General features: G+C 45.2%; 1 protein-coding gene across 6 annotated transcripts in view; it reads right to left on the reverse strand.

Moving 5' to 3' along the window:
• Positions 1-23,637, reverse strand: part of LOC124009548 (collagen alpha-1(XV) chain-like) — a 51,641-nt gene that overhangs the window by 20,585 nt on the left and 7,419 nt on the right. For 2 of the 6 annotated variants that reach the window (XM_046321433.1, XM_046321430.1), the window contains exon 1: positions 11,672-12,307. The exons of 1 other annotated variant lie outside the window; for it this stretch is intronic. In XM_046321433.1, coding sequence (XP_046177389.1) covers positions 11,672-11,981 — 310 coding nt within the window. In that variant the 5' untranslated portion in view covers positions 11,982-12,307. Of the gene's footprint in view, positions 1-11,671; positions 12,309-23,637 lie in introns of those variants that run through there. 3 more of the 6 variants (XM_046321431.1, XM_046321435.1, XM_046321432.1) reach the window with 2 other exon arrangements.

Consider the following 23,637-nt stretch of genomic DNA (forward strand, 5'->3'; position numbering starts at 1 on the left):
CCTTAGCCAGGTCGATGAATACGGCTGCACAGTATTGCCTCTTATCGATGGCAGTTATGATATAATTTAGGACCTTGAGCGTGGCTGAGGTGCACCCATGACCAGCTCTGAAGCCAGATTGCATAGCGGAGAAGGTACGGTGAGATTCGAAATGGTCGGCAATCTGTTTGTTAACTTGGCTTTCAAAGACCTTAGAAAGGCAGGGTAGAATAGATATAGGTCTGTAGCAGTTGGGTCTAGAGTGTCTCCCCCTTTAAATAGGGGGATGTCCGCGGCAGCTTTCCAATCTATGGGAATCTCAGATGATACGAAAGAGAGGTTGAACAGGCTAGTAATAGGGGTTGCAATCAATTTGGCAGATCATTTTAGAAAGAGAGTGTCCAGATTGTCTAGCCCGGCTGATTTATAGGGGTCCAGATTTTGCAGCTCTTTCAGATCATCAGCTATCTGGATTTGGGTGAAGGAGAAGCTGGGGAGGTTTGGGCGAGTTGCTGTGGGGAGCGCAGGGCTGTTGATCGGGGTAGGGGTAGCCAGGTGGAAAGCATGGCCAGCCGTAGAAAAATGCTTGTTGAAATTCTCAATTATTGTGGATTTACCGGTAGTGGCAGTGTTTCCTAGCCTCAGTGCAGTGGGCAGCTGGGAGGAGGTGCTCTTATTTTCCATGGACTTTACAGTGTCCCAGAACTATTTTGGGTTTGTACTACAGGATGCAAATTTCTGTTTGAAATAGCTAGCCTTAGCTTTCCTAACTGGCTGTGTATATTGGTTCCTAACTTACCTAAAAAGCTGCATATCACAGGGGCTATTCGATGCTAATGCAGAACGCCACAGGATGTTTTTGTGCTGGTCAAGGGCAGGCAGGTCTGGAGTGAACCAAGGGCTATATCTATTCCTAGTTCTACATTTTTTGAATGGAGCATGCTTATTTAAGATGGTGAGGAAGGCACTTTTAAAGAATAACCAGACATCCTCTACTGACGGGATGAGGTCAATGTCATTCCAGGGTACCCCGGCCAGGTCAATTAGAAAGGCCTGTTCACAGATGTGTTTTAGGGAGCGGTTGACAGTGATGAGGGGTGGTCGTTTGACCCCCAGACCCATTACGGACGCAGGCAATGAGGCAGTGATCGCTGAGATCTTGGTTGAAGACAGCAGAGGTGTATTTGGAGGGAGAGTTAGTTAGGATGATATTTATGAGGGTGTCTGTGTTTATGGACTTGGGGTTGTACCATGCAGGTTCATTGATAATTTGTGTGAGATTGAGGGCATCAAGCTTAGATTGTAGGATGGCCGGGGTGTTAAGCATGTCCCAGTTTAGGTCACCTAGCAGCACAAGCCCAGAAGATAGATGGGGGGTAATCAATTCACATATGGTGTCCAGGGCACAGCTGGGGGCTGGGGGGGGGGTCTATATAGCAAGCGGCAATGGTGAGAGACATGTTTCTGGAAAGGTGCATTTTTTGAAGTAGAAGCTTGAATTGTTTTTGACCAGACCTGGATAGTAAGACAGAACTCTGCAGGCTATCTCTGCAGTAGATTGCAACGCCGCCCCATTTGGCAGTTCTATCTTGCCGGAAAATGTTATAGTTAGGGATGGAAATTTCAGGGTTTTTGGTGGTTTTCCTAAGCCAGGATTCAGACACGGCTAGGATATTTGGGTTGGCAGAGTGTGCTAAAGCAGTGAATAAAGAAAACTTAGGGAGTAGGCTTCTAATGTTAACATGCATGAAACCAAGGCTTTTACGGTTACAGAAGTCAATAAATGAGAGCACCTGGGGAGTAGGAGTGGAGCTAGGCACTGCAGGGCCTGGATTAACCTCTACATCACCAGAGGAAGAGAGGAGAGGTAGGATATGGTTACGGCTAAAGGCTATAAGAACTGTCCGTCTAGCATGTTCGGAACAGAGAGTAAAGGGAGCAGTTTTCTGGGCACGATAGCATAGATTCAAGGCATAATGTACAGACAAAGGTATGGTAGGAAGAGAGTACATTGGAGGTAAACCTAGACATTGAGTAGTGAAGAGAGAGATATAGTCTCTAGAGACGTTTAAACCAGGTGATGTCATCGTATATTTGGGAGGTGGAACAACATGGTTGGTTAAGAAATATAGAGGCTCTACAGTGAAATAAGACAGTAATCACTAACCAGGACAGTAATGGACAAGGCATATTGATATTAGGGAGAGGCTAGCTGGTAGCTAGTTAGCTAGCTACAGTTGAGGTAAATAGAAATACTTTAGGAAAAAAAACAGATCCATACCTCATTATGTGAGGCGGGTTGCAGGAGAGTATTTTGAAGTTGAGGTTTAGGAAAAAGTATTAAAAAGAATGCGAAGAAAAATATATAAAAAGATATATACATGGGACGAGACAAGAGAAAGACGTCTGACTGCTACGCCATCTTGGATATATATGTAAGGATATAAAGTGTTGTGTCTTTGGCTATGCCGGATTAAGTGATATGACATGCTATTCTATAAAATAATTTATCCGTAATTAATATTACCTGATTGAGCTAATCATGTAAATGTAATTAACTAGAGAGTCAGGGCACCACAAAATAATATTTATAGAGCTGTTATCTTCCGAATAAACTCTTAAAGACCGAGTAATATTTTACATCAGTAGCAGTCAATATTAATCGTCACCTTAATTCAGTCTCATCTGAAAGTTGTAAATTCTTGGTTATCTTCACCAACCCTGGCTAACAAGTTGAATCAGCAATGCAAAATTGGGTTTAATTATTTATTTACTAAATACCTAACTAATGACACAGAATTACATATACACAGAATTAATTATACCTTGATTACAAATTACGTCATAAAGGAAAACGTCCCTAGCGGGTAGAAAATATATGACAGCTGGTTACACAAAAGAAAAGGGCTGGGTTTGAGTGAAAGAGCGGGAAGACTGAGGACCAAAGGAACAAGCTGTGCTATCGTAAATACAGTATTTCATGCATTCCAGATTACCGCCCATTTGGAAGAGTCCTTTGTCTTTTGAAGAATGTCTCTGGTGTGAATTGGATACGTTGTAGTAACGTCGATGTGTGATAGACGGGATACTCTGTCTGTTCCTTCCTAACCCTTGTTTGCAGCTGCTGTTGCTAACTCAACGGCTAGGAGGTATCACTTCTGTAGTGAATAAGAGTTCAAAGTTCATACCATTCGCAACCAAAGCTCACGCTGATGTTGGCTTCGTTCTGTAGTTATTATCTGAACCATTCTGACATCGGACCGTCGTCCTCACATCCTCGAAACAGGAGGTACATTTTCGTCAAGGCTTTATATAGTGGAGCGAGAAGGGTGTGTCTGAAAAGTTGTATAATCCATGACTCTTCACAGGAGCAGGCCAATGATTGAGCAGAGCCCTAACCTTTTGAAAACCCAATTCTCACATTTTAGAAGCTAAAATCACATTTCATCCCATCACAAATAATTTCATATTCAAACATTTAAATTGAACAACAATTCTATGTGAATCCGATAACTCTGATGTGTAGACTTTTCACTGTAGAGTTTATGTCATCTTATCATTGATGAGAATGTCTCAGATGACAACCGAACTGACATCATATTCATTAAGTACCACCGCGTATGTTCAATTGGTCAGATTACCAGAATATAGTTAATTTCCCCCCCACCTTCTGATGTACCCAGAATCTCTATGTTAACCAAGGGTTTTGCAAATGTAACCTCAGTAGGGTAGGGAGAGGAAAACGGGGGGAAGAGGTATTTATCACTGTTATAAACCTTCCCCCCAGGCCAACGTCATGACAAAAGGGTACGGTACTATTATGGATATCAGCAACATTTCTAATTTCAGCATTGCATAACTGCACAACGATAACATCCAATGCTCTCGTCAAGATATGTCACCATACGTCATAAAGATATGTCACCATACGTCATAAAGATATGTCACCATACGTCATAAAGATATGTCACCATACATCATAAAGATATGTCACCATACGTCATAAAGATATGTCACCATACGTCATAAAGATATGCCACCATACGTCATAAAGATATGTCACCATACGTCATAAAGATATGTCACTGTCATGTTTGTCATTTATTGTCATGTCTTGTCCCTGTGCTCCCCATGCTATTCGTTTCCCTCTGCTGGTCTTGTTTGGTTCTTTCCCTCCTATCCCTCTCTCTCCCCCTCCCTCTCTCACTCTCTCGCTCTCTCTTCTCTCTGTCGTTCCGTTCCTGCTCCCAGCTGTTCCTATTCCCCTAATCATCATTTAGTCTTCCCACACCTGTTCCCGATCCTTTCCCCTGATTAGAGTCCCTATTTATTCCTTTGTGATCCGTTCCTGTGCCGTCGGTTCCTTGTATTGTATTCACCATGCTGTGATTGCGTTTCGCCCTGTCCTGTCGTGTTTTTTGCCGTGATTGTGTATCACCCTGTCCTGTCGTGTTTTGTGCCTTCTTCAGACGCTGCGTGTGAGCAGGTGTCTCAGTCGACTACGGCCTGCGCCTACCCGAAGCGACCTGCAGTCTGTGGCCGCTTCTCCAGTTGTTTTCCCCTCTACAATTCTAGAGGATTTCAGTTATTCCGTTTTGAACATTAATAAACTCTGTTTCTGTTAAGTCGCGTTTGGGTCCTCTTTCACCCGCATGACAGAAGGAACCGACCAAGGAATGGACCCAGCGACTTCAGACGCTCGTTACACTGCCGTCGAGATCCAAGGAGCCATGCTCGGCAGACACGAGCAGGAATTGTCCGCTGCTCGCCATGCCGTGGAGAACCTGGCCGCTCAGGTTTCCGACCTCTCTGGACAGTTCCAGAGTCTACGTCTCGTGCCACCTGTTACTTCCTGGCCTGCCGAGCCTCCAGAACCTAGGGTTAATAACCCACCTTGCTACTCCGGGCAGCCCACTGAGTGCCGCTCCTTTCTCACGCAGTGTGAGATTGTGTTCTCTCTCCAACCCAACACATACTCTAGAGAGAGAGCTCGGGTTGCTTACGTCATTTCACTCCTTACTGGCCGGGCTCGAGAATGGGGCACAGCTATCTGGGAGGCAAGGGCTGATTGCTCTATCAAATTCCAGAACTTTAAAGAGGAGATGATTCGGGTTTTTGACCGTTCAGTTTTTGGTGGGAGGCTTCTAGGGCCCTGGCTTCCTTATGCCAAGGTGAACGGTCCATAACGGATTATTCCATTGAGTTTCGCACTCTTGCTGCCTCTAGTGAGTGGAACGAGCCGGCGCTGCTCGCTCGTTTTCTGGAGGGACTCCACGCAGTGGTTAAGGATGAGATTCTCTCCCGGGAGGTTCCTTCAGATGTGGACTCTTTGATTGCTCTCGCCATCCGCATAGAACGACGGGTAGATCTTCGTCACCGGGCTCGTGGAAGAGAGCTCGCATCAACGGTGTTTCCCTGCTCCGCATCGCAACCATCTCCCTCCTCTGGCTTTGAGACTGAGCCCATGCAGCTGGGAGGGATTCGCATCTCGAATAAGGAGAGGGAACGGAGGATCACCAACCGCCTGTGCCTCTATTGCGGAGTTGCTGGACATTTTGTTAATTCATGTCCAGTAAGAGGCCAGAGCCCATCAGTAAGCGGAGGGCTACTGGTGAGCGCTACTACTCAGTCCTCTTCATCTAGATCTTGTACTACTATGTCGGTCCATCTACGCTGGACCGGTTCGGGTGCTACATGCAGTGCCTTGATTGACTCTGGGGCTGAAGGTTGTTTCATGGACGAAGCATGGGTTCGGAAACATAACATTCCTTTCAGACCGTTAGACAAGCCTACGCCCATGTTTGCCTTAGATGGTAGTCATCTTCCCAGTATCAAATTTGAGACACTACCTTTAACTCTCACAGTATCTGGTAACCACAGTGAGACTATTTCTTTTTTGATTTTCCGTTCACCGTTTACACCTGTTGTTTTGGGTCATCCCTGGCTAGTATGTCATAATCCTTCTATTAATTGGTCTAGTAATTCTATCCTATCCTGGAACGTTTCTTGTCATGTGAAGTGTTTAATGTCTGCCATCCCTCCCGTTTCTTCTCTCCCTACTTCTCAGGAGGAACCTGGCGATTTGACAGGAGTGCCGGAGGAATATCATGATCTGCGCACGGTCTTCAGTCGGTCCCGAGCCAACTCCCTTCCTCCTCACCGGTCGTATGATTGTAGTATTGATCTCCTTCCAGGGACCACGCCTCCTCGAGGTAGACTATACTCTCTGTCGGCTCCCGAACGTAAGGCTCTCGAGGATTATTTGTCTGTGTCTCTTGACGCCGGTACCATAGTGCCTTCTTCTTCTCCGGCCGGGGCGGGGTTCTTTTTGTTAAGAAGAAGGACGGTACTCTGCGCCCCTGCGTGGATTATCGAGGGCTGAATGACATAACGGTTAAGAATCGTTATCCGCTTCCCCTTATGTCATCAGCCTTCGAGATTCTGCAGGGAGCCAGGTGCTTTACTAAGTTGGACCTTCGTAACGCTTACCATCTCGTGCGCATCAGAGAGGGGGACGAGTGGAAAACGGCGTTTAACACTCCGTTAGGGCATTTTGAGTACCGGGTTCTGCCGTTCGGTCTCGCCAATGCGCCAGCTGTTTTTCAGGCATTAGTTAATGATGTTCTGAGAGACATGCTGAACATTTTTGTTTTTGTCTATCTTGACGATATCCTGATTTTTTCTCCGTCACTCGAGATTCATGTTCAGCACGTTCGACGTGTTCTACAGCGCCTTTTAGAGAATTGTCTCTACGTAAAGGCTGAGAAGTGCTCTTTTCATGTCTCCTCCGTTACCTTTCTCGGTTCCGTTATTTCCGCTGAAGGCATTCAGATGGATTCCGCTAAGGTCCAAGCTGTCAGTGATTGGCCCGTTCCAAGGTCACGTGTCGAGTTGCAGCGCTTTTTAGGTTTCGCTAATTTCTATCGGCGTTTCATTCGTAATTTCGGTCAAGTTGCTGCCCCTCTCACAGCTCTTACTTCTGTCAAGACGTGTTTTAAGTGGTCCGGTTCCGCCCAGGGAGCTTTTGATCTTCTAAAAGAACGTTTTACGTCCGCTCCTATCCTCGTTACTCCTGACGTCACTAGACAATTTATTGTCGAGGTTGACGCTTCAGAGGTAGGCGTGGGAGCCATTCTATCCCAGCGCTTCCAGTCTGACGATAAGGTTCATCCTTGCGTTTATTTTTCTCATCGCCTGTCGCCATCTGAGCGCAACTATGATGTGGGTAACCGTGAACTGCTCGCCATCCGCTTAGCCCTAGGCGAATGGCGACAGTGGTTGGGGGGCGACCGTTCCTTTTGTCGTTTGGACAGACCATAAGAACCTTGAGTACATCCGTTCTGCCAAACGACTTAATGCCCGTCAAGCTCGTTGGGCGTTGTTTTTCGCTCGTTTCGAGTTTGTGATTTCTTACCGTCCGGGTAGCAAGAACACCAAGCCTGATGCCTTATCCCGTCTGTTTAGTTCTTCTGTGGCTTCTACTGATCTCGAGGGGATTCTTCCTTATGGGCGTGTTGTCGGGTTGACAGTCTGGGGAATTGAAAGACAGGTTAAGCAAGCACTCACGCACACTGCGTCGCCGCGCGCTTGTCCTAGTAACCTCCTTTTCGTTCCTGTTTCCACTCGTCTGGCTGTTCTTCAGTGGGCTCACTCTGCCAAGTTAGCTGGTCATCCCGGTGTTCGAGGCACTCTTGCGTCTATTCGCCAGCGCTTTTGGTGGCCGACTCAGGAGCGTGACACGCGCCGTTTCGTGGCTGCGTGTTCAGACTGCGCGCAGAAGAAGTCTGGTAATTTTTTTCTGCTTCTGCTCCTGGTCTTGCTGGGTCTCAGTCTGTTCCCTGCCATCGCATCTCTCCTGTTCTTGTCCCTGCCCTTGCTGTGTCTCAGTCTGTCCCTAGTTCTCATTTTTTTTTTAGAGTAGTACCCTAGTTTCCCTTTTTATCGTTTTTCGTTACGGTCCTGAGGAGAGGAGTTGGGTTCTTTCTCGGGACGTGCTGGACCGTTTGATCTATGATTTCCTCCGTTGCTGCCAGTGTTCCTCCTCGAGAGCGCCAGGAGGCGCTCGGTGAGTGGGGGGGTACTGTCATGTTTGTCATTTATTGTCATGTCTTGTCCCTGTGCTCCCCATGCTATTCGTTTCCCTCTGCTGGTCTTGTTTGGTTCTTTCCCTCCTATCCCTCTCTCTCCCCCTCCCTCTCTCACTCTCTCGCTCTCTCTTCTCTCTGTCGTTCCGTTCCTGCTCCCAGCTGTTCCTATTCCCCTAATCATCATTTAGTCTTCCCACACCTGTTCCCGATCCTTTCCCCTGATTAGAGTCCCTATTTATTCCTTTGTGATCCGTTCCTGTGCCGTCGGTTCCTTGTATTGTATTCACCATGCTGTGATTGCGTTTCGCCCTGTCCTGTCGTGTTTTTTGCCGTGATTGTGTATCACCCTGTCCTGTCGTGTTTTGTGCCTTCTTCAGACGCTGCGTGTGAGCAGGTGTCTCAGTCGACTACGGCCTGCGCCTACCCGAAGCGACCTGCAGTCTGTGGCCGCTTCTCCAGTTGTTTTCCCCTCTACAATTCTAGAGGATTTCAGTTATTCCGTTTTGAACATTAATAAACTCTGTTTCTGTTAAGTCGCGTTTGGGTCCTCTTTCACCCGCATGACATGTCACCATACGTCATAAAGATATGCCACCATACGTCATAAAGATATGTCACCATACGTCATATAGATATGTCACCATACGTCATAAAGATATGTCACCATACGTCATAAAGATATGTCACCATACGTCATAAAGATATGCCACCATACGTCATAAAGATATGTCACCATACGTCATAAAGATATGTCACCATACGTCATAAAGATATGTCACCATACGTCATAAAGATATGCCACCATACGTCATAAAGATATGTCACCATACGTCATAAAGATATGTCACCATACGTCATAAAGATATGTCACCATACGTCATAAAGATATGTCACCATACGTCATAAAGATATGTCACCATACGTCATAAAGATATGTCACCATACGTCATAAAGATATGCCACCATACGTCATAAAGATATGTCACCATACGTCATAAAGATATGTCACCATACGTCATAAAGATATGCCACCATACGTCATAAAGATATGTCACCATACGTCATAAAGATATGGCACCATACGTCATAAAGATATGCCATTTCACCCCTGAACATTTATGGATCTCCTCCGATGTAACTAATCCGTTAGCAGATGTACTTCTGTGCTATCACCTGACTATCATCACAATCACTATGACATCATTGTTTGCATGAGAACACACAAAGCATAAGCACAGATGTAGAGAATATCTCATCTTGCGGTAACTGATGTATCCATGGTCTATAGTTCTTTCACAAATTAATTACATTTACATTACATTTAAGTAATTTAGCAGACCCCCCCCCCCCCCCATCACTGACAGTAACAAACCCCTAATGAGTTAGACATTCACCTATGGATCATTGCTCTCCCTCTTCTTCCCCTTCCCCTCTTCAGACCCTAATTCCCCCCAAATAACTCCAGACACTAGGTGAAAAGCCTTTCATTGGCGTTGGGGGGCTTATCATCGTGGCGTAGGGAGAGTGCTTAGTGGAGAAAGATCGATCACATTCTCTCCATTCCCTCCCACATGGACCTCGTCTCCCGTGACGACCACTCTCACCCCAACATTCCACTGAGGTAACCTCTTGGCCGTTAGTTTCACCTCAGTCTTGTCAAGTATTAACCCTCCTCTACACATCAGTGGACCTCGGATCTCTGCCACCAGGCTAGACAGGGCCTCTGATTGGGTCTGTAATTCATCAAATTAGCGAAGTGGAAAAAGACATGACAATTAGGGAGGAGGGTCGTAGTGTTTGAACATCCTCTACTCGGAATGAATACCTCCCACAATATGCAGCCTCACACAAACACTGACTGAGTCACACAACCCAGACTGCCACAGACAAGCCAATCTATAAGTGGGATCAGAGAGAGAGAGAGAGAGAGAAAGAGATCCATTAGAATTTCATGTATAACATTTGGTCGAAACATGCACATCCAATGTCCTCAATGAGGACCCTGCCTTAGTATATCAACATAGTAATGCTAATAACATACAGGTGAAGGGTGTGAACCTGTGTAAAGTTCTTTAAGTAGCTTGTCATACTGAGTGAGCGGATATCTGGGAGCAGAGCTACTGTTTATGGAGGCTGGAGCGACAGACAGCTGTTGTACATTACCATGGTGGATAAAAGCTGTCAGGGCTTCACAGCTACAGTACAGCTCAGACAGAAGAATAGACATGAGAGCCTTCATCATGATAAATGCGAACAACACATTTTGTTCTGAGAGAGCTTGTCCTCTTTGACTTGTGATTTACTTAAGAGTCTACTGGACGATCATTTAGCACCCAATTCTTCTAGTCAGTTAAGACATCAGACATATAAACTCAGCAAAAAAACAAATGTCCCTTTTTCAGGACCCCGTCTTTCAAAGATAGTTTGTAAAAAATCCAAATAACTTCATAGATCTTCATTGTAAAGGGTTTAAACACTATTTCCCATGCTTGTTCAATGAACCATAAACAATGAATGAACATGCACCTGTGGAATGGTCATTAAGACACTAACAGCTTACAGACGGTAGGCAATTAAGGTCACAGTTACGAAAATATAGGACACGAAAGAGGCCTTTCTACTGACTCTGAAAAACACCAAAAGAAAACTGCCTGGGGTCCCTGCTCATCTGCGTGAACGTGCCTTAGACATGCTGCAAGGAGGTATGAGGACTGCAGATGTGGCCAGGGCAATTCATTGCAATGTGAGAGCGATTTGGAGGTGGAGGGTCCGTCGTGGTCTGGTGATTTACACTATAACTGGTGCACCATCTATCTCAATGATAAACATTTTGTATCTCTCCTCTCCTCTCATCTCCAGCCTCTTGATCTCAGTCCTCCCTCCCATCCCTCACCCATTCGTCCCTGATTCCCCCTCTCTCTCTCACCCCACAACCCAGCGGAACCATCATCCTGTGGTACACATAGCTCCGTACCCCGTATCCCAGCCCTCCCATCCCTCAACTGTCTGTCCCCCACTTCCTTCTTTCTCTCACCCCACAACCCAGCCCTGCCCAGCGGGAGGCTCTGAAACAATGCTCACGCTCAGACCCCAATTTCTCCAGGTTCCAGGAAGGCCCCTGGCCCTAATCCTATTATTATAATATCATGTGATAGGGATTAACATTGGAAACCAAGGGGCTAGCAGGAAACCACAAGCCTACTGCCCTCGACAACGCACAGCCTCAATTAGACAAGCTAAAAAAGCGTAGCCGCACTCAAGCTGTGGGGGAACACACTAACTAATCCCTGTCATGATCCCACTACAAGTATCAGTTTGAGACTACTTTAACAAAAATAATGAACCGCCATGAGTCCACAGATCCATAGCTGCCACGTGTCAGTGTCTTCAGATTCCTTCAGGAAAGAGTTTTCAGAGCATTATGAGCATTATGCTAAATCGTTACTGCATTGGTTTCATTGAAATTGCAAACACTAATTTACAGAACCCGTAACAGAACTGATTGTTATTTAACCACAACATAAAGACAACTTTTTGGACAGAATCCCCCCACGGAAATAAAACCGAAACAACTACATCACCCAGCATACTCCAGACTAACTCACCACGACTCTTCCACATTTTCAGAGATATTTTCTTAGCCTTGGGCTTGATCTCTGTGGTTCCATCACCAGCAGGCTCCTGTATACTCTGTAGCGGGTTACTCTGAACAGGTGCAGTGGTGAAGACCTCCATCTGAGTCCCCACCTGGCCCACCTCTGTCCCTTCTGTGGTCCACAATACCTGGGTGGTTGTGGGGCTGGTGGTGAGGGGCTGTGTGGTCATCTCCTGTGCTTTCCCCAGGAAAGCACTCCACCACTGGCCATGAACAGGAGCCATGAGCAGCAGCAGACTGTAAAGACGCAGGAGAGCCATCCTGTCCTGATGCTCCAAGTACTGACTCAAAACTTCAACAAGATGTATGTTCTCAGCAGAACAGTTCAGCTCGTAGCCTCCCCTCTCTTCCCTGCTTCTATCTATGTTAACTCTCTCACTTTATGCTCTCTCTCTCTCTCTTTCTCTTTGTGTGTGTGTTTGTGAGCCACTCTCTCCTCTCGCTCGCTCTCTCTCTCTCCTCTCGCTCTCCCTTCCTGGTCCTCCTCTGCTCTGCTCAGTGTCTATCAGTGACCCTGCTCCAGACCCCCTCAGCACTATGCAGACTTAGGTATTTCACAGGCGGCGCAGCAGCTCTACTATACATCCAGCACAGCAGTAGCTCTACACTATGTCCGGCTCGCATCACAGTGGGTGTGTTAAGAGCATGTAAGCCACAGCCCTCTTGAGTAATGCTATCCCCCTCCGTATACCACTATCACCAACTCTACTACAGCTTACTGAACATGAAGGAACTGTCTATCACTGGTCTTTGCTTACAAAACAAATGGTGGTCAGTTGGAAGAATGTTCAATAATGGGCACTGCGACATTGGCTAGGCTCCTGGAAGAGATATTTCATGCTTATAAGGACATGGTGAGCACTGCACACATTTTTCAATCCCCCAGGGACAGAAATCAGGACTACAAGATCTCAAAAGTATTCTGTAAAAAAGGCACCACAAACAAACAAATAATTCAATTAAACATTAACGGCTTCTACAACATTTGGCATTTAACATATTACCTATCCTCAGTCAGTTGCATTCATGTCCATTAATAAACTCAATAGAAGTACAGGTGTAGAGGTACATCTCCACAGTTTTTTTAAATGATTGACAGAAATGCTCAACTAGGGCAAATAGTACAGGGCCAGGAATCTGCCAATCAGTGGCTGTCTGACTTTGAGGGGCCATGGGCACTGATTTGACATGGGAGAGTGTAAAGCTGGACTGTGACAAAAGAGGGGAGGAGAAACAAGGCACGGAGGAGAGGAGGTGGGTTTGTGCCAAGCCTGCACAGTTCAGTGATCAGAGGGGCTGGGCAGACAGGCAGGCAGGCATAGTGACAAAGAGAAGCCTCTTCTGCTACTCAGTACTCATGGCTCTGGTGTTGTGTGTTGAGGGGATGAGGATGGGGCCTAGGGACAGGTCCTGACAGCCCTGCCAGCAGTGCGCGCGCACACACACACACACACACACACACACACACACACACACACACACACACACACACACACACACACACACACACACACACACACACACACACACACACACACACACACACACACAGAGGAGGATGAGCCAATCATTTATATGTAACAGAGGAACACACTGTTCAGATATTGCGTCATTAACAGTAACGGTACCCATTAAAATGCACAGTAAGATTACCTATACACAATCATCCATTGAACACTAACTGTTACTGTGATGTGCATGTTTGGATATTTCAACCAGGACTTGGAATAGACAGTGCTTTATCATTTGACAGCAATCCACAGAGGTGCTATGGATGGACTCCATACTAAAGAGACTGGACACTGGTGCTACCGTGGTGCTAATGAGGGACTGGATGTTTGCTAAATGGACCAGATGATGGATTTACTGTAATGGAGAAAAGCAGAGAGGAAGAAAGGAAGCCATGGTTTGCCTGCCCCCTGGAGGTACTATTTTATGTAAGGGTGTTCTGGGGAGCCATGTTGCACCCCTCTCTAATTCCAGTCTTACCAAGGGGGACTAGGGGCCAGGGGGCAAGGAGGCCAGGGAAGGTAACCACTAACCTCAGTCTCACTTCAATGCCCCCACGACATCCATTAATTGGTTCATTGTCACGAGCCATCAGCTGAAGCATGTTGTGAATCTATTCACACAGAGATGAGACTGTAATTTTCCAAAGGGAAACAGCACACAAGCACACCTTTGACAATATAGTAATATAGTAATATAGTAACACCTGCAACTTCATCACATGTATAGAAGAGCTTTGGCCCAAAGTGATTTAAATGCCCATTGCAATGAACAATGAGGACTGATGTATTGCCTGCTCAACATTGCCTGCTCCCTTACGTTGTCACTACTTAAAGAACAGTTATATTGTTTGGCTTCCCTTATGCCCCTTTTCCTCTCCAACACCAAATTACTTGAAGCCACAGGGCTCTTCTTGCAGGCTCTATTTCTCTACGTTGGGAGCATTTCCAACCGTAGGTCGGGATTTTTCACCTGACTACATGTACATTGAACAACACCATAGCTGTGTTTTCTACGTTTTGTTATTTCTGTATAACAAAAAAAATCAACGACGATGTTGCCTCTTTTACAGTGGGGGTCAATAGGAAAGAATGTTGGTTTTCCCCAATTTGTGGGCGTGGTCAAGGGGAATTCCTTAATATTACATGAACACCAACTGGGACTGCCTATAGTTTACAGCACAGTCGTAAATTCAGTGTTTACGCTGAGAAGTCTAAAACAACTACACACACAGTGGTCCTCTAGCTCCACCATGTGGTCACATCTAGAATCACAGACAGAACTTTATTCCCTTAAGAAAACAGCCTTGTATACACAGTCTGCGTCCCTTGAATCCCACATGGCACCCTATTCCCTCTATAGTACACTACTTTTAACCAAAGCCCTGGTCAACTGTATGCACTACACAAGGAATAGGGTGGAATTTGGGATATAGATATACAACCCACAGCTAATCACAGCAGTCTCTGCCACTTTAGATTGACCAATGTGATGTCAGTAGGGGTCAGGTCTCACTAAAGAGAAGAGCCAAACTGACAGCCAACCTTGACAAGAGGTCAGTTCTCACTAATCATTAAGCAAAGCAAAGGAGGCTTCACGGGTGAAGAAAAACAGAGCATCGCCACATTAAATCACCATCACTGGGAAGCTCTCTCATCTAGAGCCCCTCAAATATTGTATCATTACTATGGGCAGCAGATCAAAAGCAGTCTGGTTTAATTGGGGTGATTTAGTCAGACTCTTGGGCCCACCGGCCTCTAGTTCAGTCTGGATTTATTGTGGTGATTTAGTCAGACACATGGGCCCACCAGCCTCTAGTTCAGTCTGTATTTATTGGGGTGATTTAGTCAGACACATGGGCCCACCGGCCTCTAGTTCAGTCTGGATTTATTGGGGTGATTTAGTCAGACACATGGGCCCACCAGCCTCTAGTTCAGTCTGGATTTATTGGGGTGATTTAGTCAGACACATGGGCCCACCAGCCTCTAGTTCAGTCTGTATTTATTGGGGTGATTTAGTCAGACACATGGGCCCACCGGCCTCTAGTTCAGTCTGGATTTATTGGGGTGATTTAGTCAGACACGTGGGCCCACCGGCCTCTAGTTCAGTCTGTATTTATTGGGGTGATTTAGTCAGACACGTGGGCCCACCGGCCTCTAGTTCAGTATGATCTCAGGCTCTTTCTCAACAAAAAAATTCGTCCCATCATGTAGCAAGACCAACATTCTGATGTTCTATTCTTCTTTGAATATTATGCCATCAGACTCTTTGGCCTGAATGCCAAGCGTCCGGTCCGGAGGAAACCTAGAACCATCCCTACAGTGAAGCATGGTGGTGGCAGCATCATGCTGTTGGGAATGTTTTCCAGCGGCAGGGACTGGGAGACTAGTCAGGATTGAGGGAAAGATGAAAGTACAGAGAGATCCTTGATGAAAACCTGCTCCAGAGCACTCAGGACCTCAGACTGGGGCAGAGGTTCACCTTCCATCAGGACAACGACCCTAAGCACACAGCCAAGACAACGCATGAGTGGCTTCGGGACAAGATTGAATCGTACTACACCGGCTCCGTTGCTCGTCGGATGTGGCAGGGTTTGCAAAGTATTACAGACTACAAAGGGAAGCGCAGCTGAATAAAGTAACAAAATGTGGAAAAAGTCAATGGGTCTGAATACTTTCCGAATGCACTGTCCTACATTCAGTTCAGCCTAAATTTTATCTGTGGGCTGGCCAATATCTTTAATAAAACTACATCAAATCTCAACGGCATAAAACTGCCACATGACATTCAAATAAAAGGGCGTTACTATGGACAAAATGCCAACTTGACATAAAAAAGCATAAAACATTCCTTTGAATTTACAGTTGGACCAATCCACTTTGAGGACAGAGTATGTAGGATGTCCATACGGTAGCCAATGAATTTATTGTGTCAGAGGAACATAAAATCCCAATCCCTGTCTAGATATAAGAGCTAGGGGTGGAGACCAGTGGAGAGGTAGACAGTGTGTGACTGTTCTCCACTCTCAGACAGGTAATAATAAAACATTTCACCTTTATTCTCTCCCTCCACACATAGATAAATCAGTTCCCTCGCCTCCTAGCGATCCAACTCAATGCAGCCTCGATTGCAGGTATGTTTGCTAGGTAAACAGCAATAGTAAAAAATCCCCAAATCCTAGATGCCAAAATCCTGCCCTTGAGCAAGGCGCTTAACCCCTACAACAACTCCTAGTGCGGCAGTTCACCTCGCCAAAACCTATGTATGTGGGGTTGGATTAAAAGTGGAAGTAGAGCGATTTACATGGTTAACTGCCTTGCTCAAGGGTACATCGGCAGATTTCCCCCCCCCAGTCGGTTCAGGGATTCGAAACCAGCAACCTTTCAGTTACTGGCCCAATGCTCTGTTGCACTAGGCTACCTACCACCCCATGTGTGTAAACCAGTCCTAGGGGGTTTTGACATAGGCTTTGTTTATGATTAGGTAGGACTAAGGCCTGCCCATCCTTATTGTGATGCAGACTGCCTCCCTTCAGGGAAGGTGAAATCCAGAGAATGTAAAGAATGCTAGAGCTGAAGACACCTCCTGTCTCCCCAACCAACACCCAGCTAAAGACACAGTGACCACCTGCAGGTCAGAGCTGAAAAGGGGGGGAGAAGAGAGTGAATGCATTTTCAATCAATTATTTTAGAACTAGGGAGCTCCTCTATTGTCACTCAGGGATCAATCACAGTTAACCTGGGCTGGGAAGAGAGGAGGGGTCCCAGGAGACAGACTAAGTATGGTGGGAAAAGCCCCAAAACAGAGAGAAGATAGAGCCTGTGAGTGGGTGTGTTGTTACCTAACCTGGGGGTGGCCAGAAAGCTGACCTCACAATAAGAATGCCTGTTCTAGAATGTCCTCAGAGAAAGAATGAAAAGCCAAAAAGCCAACAAAGGATTATTAAGGCACAGCAATATCTGACCCTTGTGAGACATCAACCTATGAGGTTGAGATACAAAACTGTATTTCCAAAATACTCTTCATCACCTAAGCCTGGGTGGTGACCCTGCCATTTTGTGTAAACCACAGAGTGCAGATTGAGTGTGTAGCAATAGACTAAACCTGATGTTGATGTTACTGACTGACAATCAATGTCCTTGGGTGAGTATGTTCACTAATCGAACAGCTTACTTACAGGTCTTCAGTTGACAGTGGGTAACGTATACAGAAAAGTACTTTGCACTTCGGCTTAACGACTGTCACAACTGTGAAGAGCAGTAACGTGGCTCAGCAGCAAATGATAAAATATCCTAAAGGCGCCTTGTTTTTGAGGATATGCCTCTATGCCATGAATCCAGAGTTTGGCTTTGGCTCTAGATATCCTTGAGTGAACTTAGTGGATAAAGTGACACAGCTCTCCACAGAGTGAGTACAGAGAGGGTCTCTTTCGACCAAAGTGGTTGTGATGTTCAGGGCAGGCCGTCCAGCCAATTCTATTAGCGTTAAAGAAAGTCATGAGAGGAGAATTACCCAGCCTCAGACATTCTCCTCTCCTCAGATACAGACAGTGGCCTAAAGCGTGTGGCTGTGTGCTGTGACAGCCATGTAGGCCTGCAGCCATTGGTAATTGAGTAAAGAAGATACACAGTGTCTGGCATTGGCTGATTGAGTGGAATGACTTGTATTAAATGCATTACAGTGAGGTCAATAATATAAACCTATGTTAAATGCAAGTTATTTTGGAAGTTATCAGAGCACATAACACATGAACACCTCCAACTCAATCGTCAAGTTTGCAGATAACGCTACAGTGGTAGGCTTGATTACCAACAACGACTAGACAGCTTACGGGGAGGAGGTGAGGGCCCTCGGAGTGTGGTGTCAGGAAAATAACCTCTCACTCAACGTCAACAAAATGAAAGAGATGATCGTGGACTTCAGGAAACAGCAGAGGGAGCAGCCCCCTATCCACATCGACGGGACAGTAGTGGAGAAGGTGGAACGTTTTAAGTTCCTCTGCATACACATCACGGACAAACTGAAATGGTCCACCCACACAGACAGCGTGGTGAAGAAGGTGCAACAACCTCAAGAGGCTGAAGAAATGGGGCTTGTCACCGAAAACACTCACAAACCTTTACAGATGCACAATCGAGAGCATCCTGTCCTGCTGTATCACCGCCTGGTACGGTAACTGCTCTGCCCACAACCATAAGGCTCTCCAGAGGGTAGTGCGGTCTGCACAACGCATCACCGGGGGCAAACTACCTGCCCTCCAGGGCACCTACAGCACCCGATGTCACAGGAAGGCCATAAAGATCATCAAGAAGAACAACCACCCGAGCCACTGCCTGTTCACCCCGATATCATCCAGAAGGTGAGGTCAGTACAGGTGCATCAAAGCTGGGACTGAGAGACTAAAAAACAGCTTATATCTCAAGACCATCAGACTGTTAAACAGCCACCACTAATATTGAGTGGCTGCTGCCAACACACTGACTCAACTACAGCCACTTTAATAATTAAAAATGAGATGTAATAAATGCTTCACTGGTCACTTTAAACAATGCCACTTTATATAATGTTTACATACTCTACATTATTCATCTCATATGTACAGTGCCTTGCGAAAGTATTCGGCCCCCTTGAACTTTGCGACCTTTTGCCACATTTCAGGCTTCAAACATAAAGATATAAAACTGTATTTTTTTGTGAAAAATCAACAACAAGTGGGACACAATCATGAAGTGGAACGACATTTATTGGATATTTCAAACTTTTTTAACAAATCAAAAACTGAAAAATTGGGCGTGCAAAATTATTCAGCCCCTTTACTTTCAGTGCAGCAAACTCTCTCCAGAAGTTCAGTGAGGATCTCTGAATGATCCAATGTTGACCTAAATGACTAATGATGATAAATACAATCCACCTGTGCGTAATCAAGTCTCCGTATAAATGCACCTGCACTGTGATAGTCTGAGGTCCGTTAAAAGCGCAGAGAGCATCATGAAGAACAAGGAACACACCAGGCAGGTCCGAGATACTGTTGTGAAGAAGTTTAAAGCCGGATTTGGATACAAAAATATTTCCCAAGCTTTAAACATCCCAAGGAGCACTGTGCAAGCGATAATATTGAAATGGAAGGAGTATCAGACCACTGCAAATCTACCAAGACCTGGCTGTCCCTCTAAACTTTCAGCTCATACAAGGAGAAGACTGATCAGTGATGCAGCCAAGAGGCCCATGATCACTCTGGATGAACTGCAGAGATCTACAGCTGAGGTGGGAGACTCTGTCCATAGGACAACAATCAGTCGTATATTGCACAAATCTGGCCTGTATGGAAGAGTGACAAGAAGAAAGCCATTTCTTAAAGATATCCATAAAAAGTATCGTTTAAAGTTTGCCATAAGCCACCTGGGAGACACACCAAACATGTGGAAGAAGGTGCTCTGGTCAGATGAAACCAAAATTGAACTTTTTGGCAACAATGCAAACCATTATGTTTGGCGTAAAAGCAACACAGCACATCACCCTGAACACACCATCCCCATTGTCAAACATGGTGGTGGCAGCATCATGGTTTGGGCCTGCTTTTCTTCAGCAGGGACAGGGAAGATGGTTAAAATTGATGGGAAGATGGATGGAGCCAAATACAGGACCATTCTGGAAGAAAACCTGATGGAGTCTGCAAAAGACCTGAGACTGGGACGGAGATTTGTCTTCCAACAAGACAATGATCCAAAACATAAAGCAAAATCTACAACGGAATGGTTCAAAAATAAACATATCCAGGTGTTAGAATGGCCAAGTCAAAGTCCAGACCTGAATCCAATCGAGAATCTGTGGAAAGAACTGAAAACTGCTGTTCATAAATGCTCTCCATCCAACCTCACTGAGCTTGAGCTGTTTTGCAAGGAGGAATGGGAAAAAATTTCAGTCTCTCGATGTGCAAAACTGAGACATACCCCAAGCGACTTACAGCTGTAATCGCAGCAAAAGGTGGCGCTACAAAGTATTAACTTAAGGGGGCTGAATAATTTTGCACGCCCAATTTTTCAGTTTTTGATTTGTTAAAAAAGTTTAAAATATCCAATAAATGTCGTTCCACTTCATGATTGTGTCCCACTTGTTGTTGATTCTTCACAAAAAAATACAGTTTTATATCTTTATGTTTGAAGCCTGAAATGTGGCAAAAGGTCGCAAAGTTCAAGGGGGCCGAATACTTTCGCAAGGCACTGTATATACTGTACTCTATACCATCTACTGCATCTTGCCATTCGGCCATCGCTCATCCATATATTTATATGTACATATTCTTATTCATTCCTTTACACTTGTGTGTATAAGGTAGTTGTTGTGAAATTGTTACATTACTTGCTAGATATTACTACACGGTCGGAACTCGAAGCACAAGCATTTCGCTACACTCGCATTAACATCTGCTAACCATGTGTATGTGACCACTAAAATGTGATATTGATCAGGAATCCTTCAGTTGTACGATGTGTACACTAATGTCCACAGATTGAATAATACAAGGCATGAAACATTCCAGCGACGTTTTAGTATTAACTTCAATTAACTCTTGAATGTCAAAGTCTCTTTCAACAGCTGTGTGTCCTCTGACAATACTGAGCCTGGCAGGCGGGGCTAAACCTTGGTCAATCTTGACATCTGGCCCACTGAAATACAGTAGACCTCAGTTTTGTATTGTTTCAAGTGTCCCCTGACCTTACCCTAACCCCCACCCTTATCCCCGCCCTCACCCCAAGCCCACCATCGCCTAAAGACAAGCGTAGTAGGGGACAGAGGAGGGCCATGTGCTCATTGATGTGGTTTTTCCATTGGGTAATGCGTGCCCCTGATAATTGGGAGAGCTGAATAGGCGAGTCAATGTGGTAAGTCCTATAGACAAGTGGTCTCTCATGGTTGATCTACCCTTTATGAGCTCATTTGGTCCCTGGTGGCCTTGTAGGTTCACTCCCATTGTCAATTGTGTCATTGTTTGAACTAGCTCAAACGCCCCCCAAATATGTGGGATTTTACACGGGTTTGAATGGGAGAATTCTATTGAATCTCCAATCAACACATTGTATTATATGAATAGGTTTCTTGTCTATGGACATTTGTGAAGGTTGGCTAGGAGACACTTCTGTGGCCAGTCCTCTTGTTGGCCCAGCTGTAGGCCACTACCTAAACACAACTTCTCAGCCTGAAAAATCTTGAAACTTCTAATCTCTTGAGCACAAGTGTAAATCCTCAGATCCCATTCTCACTGGAGTGAGATGTCAGGTTCTAGTAGCTGACATTTTCTTGGTTTCAGGATGTTCACAGAGTACTGTTAGTACTGACATTCTGAAATGTTTCATGCCACTTTCAACTGTAAATAGTGCCACTTTCAACTGTAAATAGTGCCACTTTCAACTGTAAATAGTGCCACTTTCAACTGTAAATAGTGCCACTTTCAACTGTAAATAGTGCCACTTTCAACTGTAAATAGTGCCACTTTCAACTGTAAATAGTGCCACTTTCAACTGTAAATAGTGCCACTTTCAACTGTAAATAGTGCCACTTTCAACTGTAAATAGTGCCACTTTCAACTGTAAATAGTGCCACTTTCTGGTCTTCCGAGCATAACATCAAATCGTGGCATTCTTAAACACAGACAAAAATAGACACATTAGACCACAACTTTTATGAGGACCACCCTCTCATTTTCTGATTTCCTGTCTACAATCTGAGTGATTGCATTTAAATGCCCCCCAGTCCTATTCATCTCTTAAACACCTCTACATCATGTTTCAGTTGAGAATAGTTCATTCATGGCCATGTCTTCCTGTGCTTGGGTGTAACTATTTACATTTGGGCTACCACAGGCTGTATAGAGAGGCTGGGCTGACCTGAACACAGGTCTACAGTACAGTAGCACTACAAGGGCTAACACGGCCATATTTCATTTCGTGCCCTCATTGGAAGCAATAACAAACGGAGCTCAGGGTCAGCCTTAAGGGCACACCTTTAAAGATCAGTGTAATTAACATGAACATTTTCTGAAACATCACCTGTCTTGCTGGGTAATGAGCATCAGGTTAGTTTATTTACCTAATTCTAAATGGATACCTTCTAACCTGGGGTAAAGGTGAGTGGGAGGTCAGGCCAGCTAAAGTACTACATTACCATTAATGCAATAAATAGTTTAAGAACTAGATTCCTAATAACATCTGGGAGTACAGTACAATTCACTAGGGACGTTTCTGCTGCAGCGCTGTTCCCACAATTAGTAGGAATGGCTGAGCAGAGAGACCTGTTGAGATGCATTGTGTGGTCTGCCACTCATGCTTATTTGGGTCAGACAGAGGAGGGCCTGCGCCGGCTCTCTGGGTCTGCCAACACAACAGGACAGAAGATTTAGCAGTGTATCAGGGTTCAGACAAGCAAGCCCTTTCCAAAAACAAAAAGTACACAAATGCATGCGTACACACACAGACACACACACACACATACTTTGGCAGGTAAAAAGAACACAATGCCTCTGGGTCTGGTTTTGTCTTTCAGTCCGCTCTATAAAGACTATTTAGCCATTTCACTGACTCACTCAACCTATCGGAAATCATACAGCACTGGTGGCATCACGTCCTAACAGAATGTGGCAACATTATGTCCACACAGGAAAACAGTCCAGTAAAACAAACCTCTTTAGATTATTGTTCAGACTGAGACAGATTTGTTACAGTGACTGAGCAGTGATTCAGCACCAGCAGAGTTCATTCATAAATCTCCCTTTGTGGGGAGTGAAACAGGTCAAATGTACAGGAGTAAAAGAGGTCAAATGTACAAGTGAGATAACTTAGTAACGTGCCCTCAAACTATGAACTGTCACTGTGATCATCACTGTCTAGTGTCGACTGGTATCTCAATGATTTGTAGCCCCACAGTCACACTCTCCTCTAATTATGGTCTCACAGGAGAAGACTGGATTCATTTGGTGTAAATATACCCATATGCCAGCAGCATTTATGATCTTACAAGTTTATTTTGAGCTCATGTTCACCTCTAACTAGCCTCTGTAGAGTCCCCAACAACCGGATGTTCAAGTTTTCAGGGGAAATGGAAAGAGAGCCTCTGACACGACTTCTGCTTTTTAACATTAACCAGGTGACATCTTAACTCCTGCTCCTGGATTGGTTGAACAGTGCAGAAGAGAACCTCCCCTGACAGTTTTTCATTTATTTTACACATGCTACGTTTCGTTAACCTCTACCTAACATCGAGAACAGTGTAGAGTTTGAACACACCTGGGATGTTAAATGTGTCACCTGGTCTAGTTCATTCAATGGTTCTCATGAGACAGCACTTTGATGAGGTGGTGAGATGCTGCTATAATCTAACAATAGGTGATCTATGCAGCACAAACACAAACCC

The sequence above is a fragment of the Oncorhynchus gorbuscha genome, linkage group LG22, assembly GCF_021184085.1.
Source record: "Oncorhynchus gorbuscha isolate QuinsamMale2020 ecotype Even-year linkage group LG22, OgorEven_v1.0, whole genome shotgun sequence".
NCBI lineage: Eukaryota > Metazoa > Chordata > Actinopteri > Salmoniformes > Salmonidae > Oncorhynchus > Oncorhynchus gorbuscha.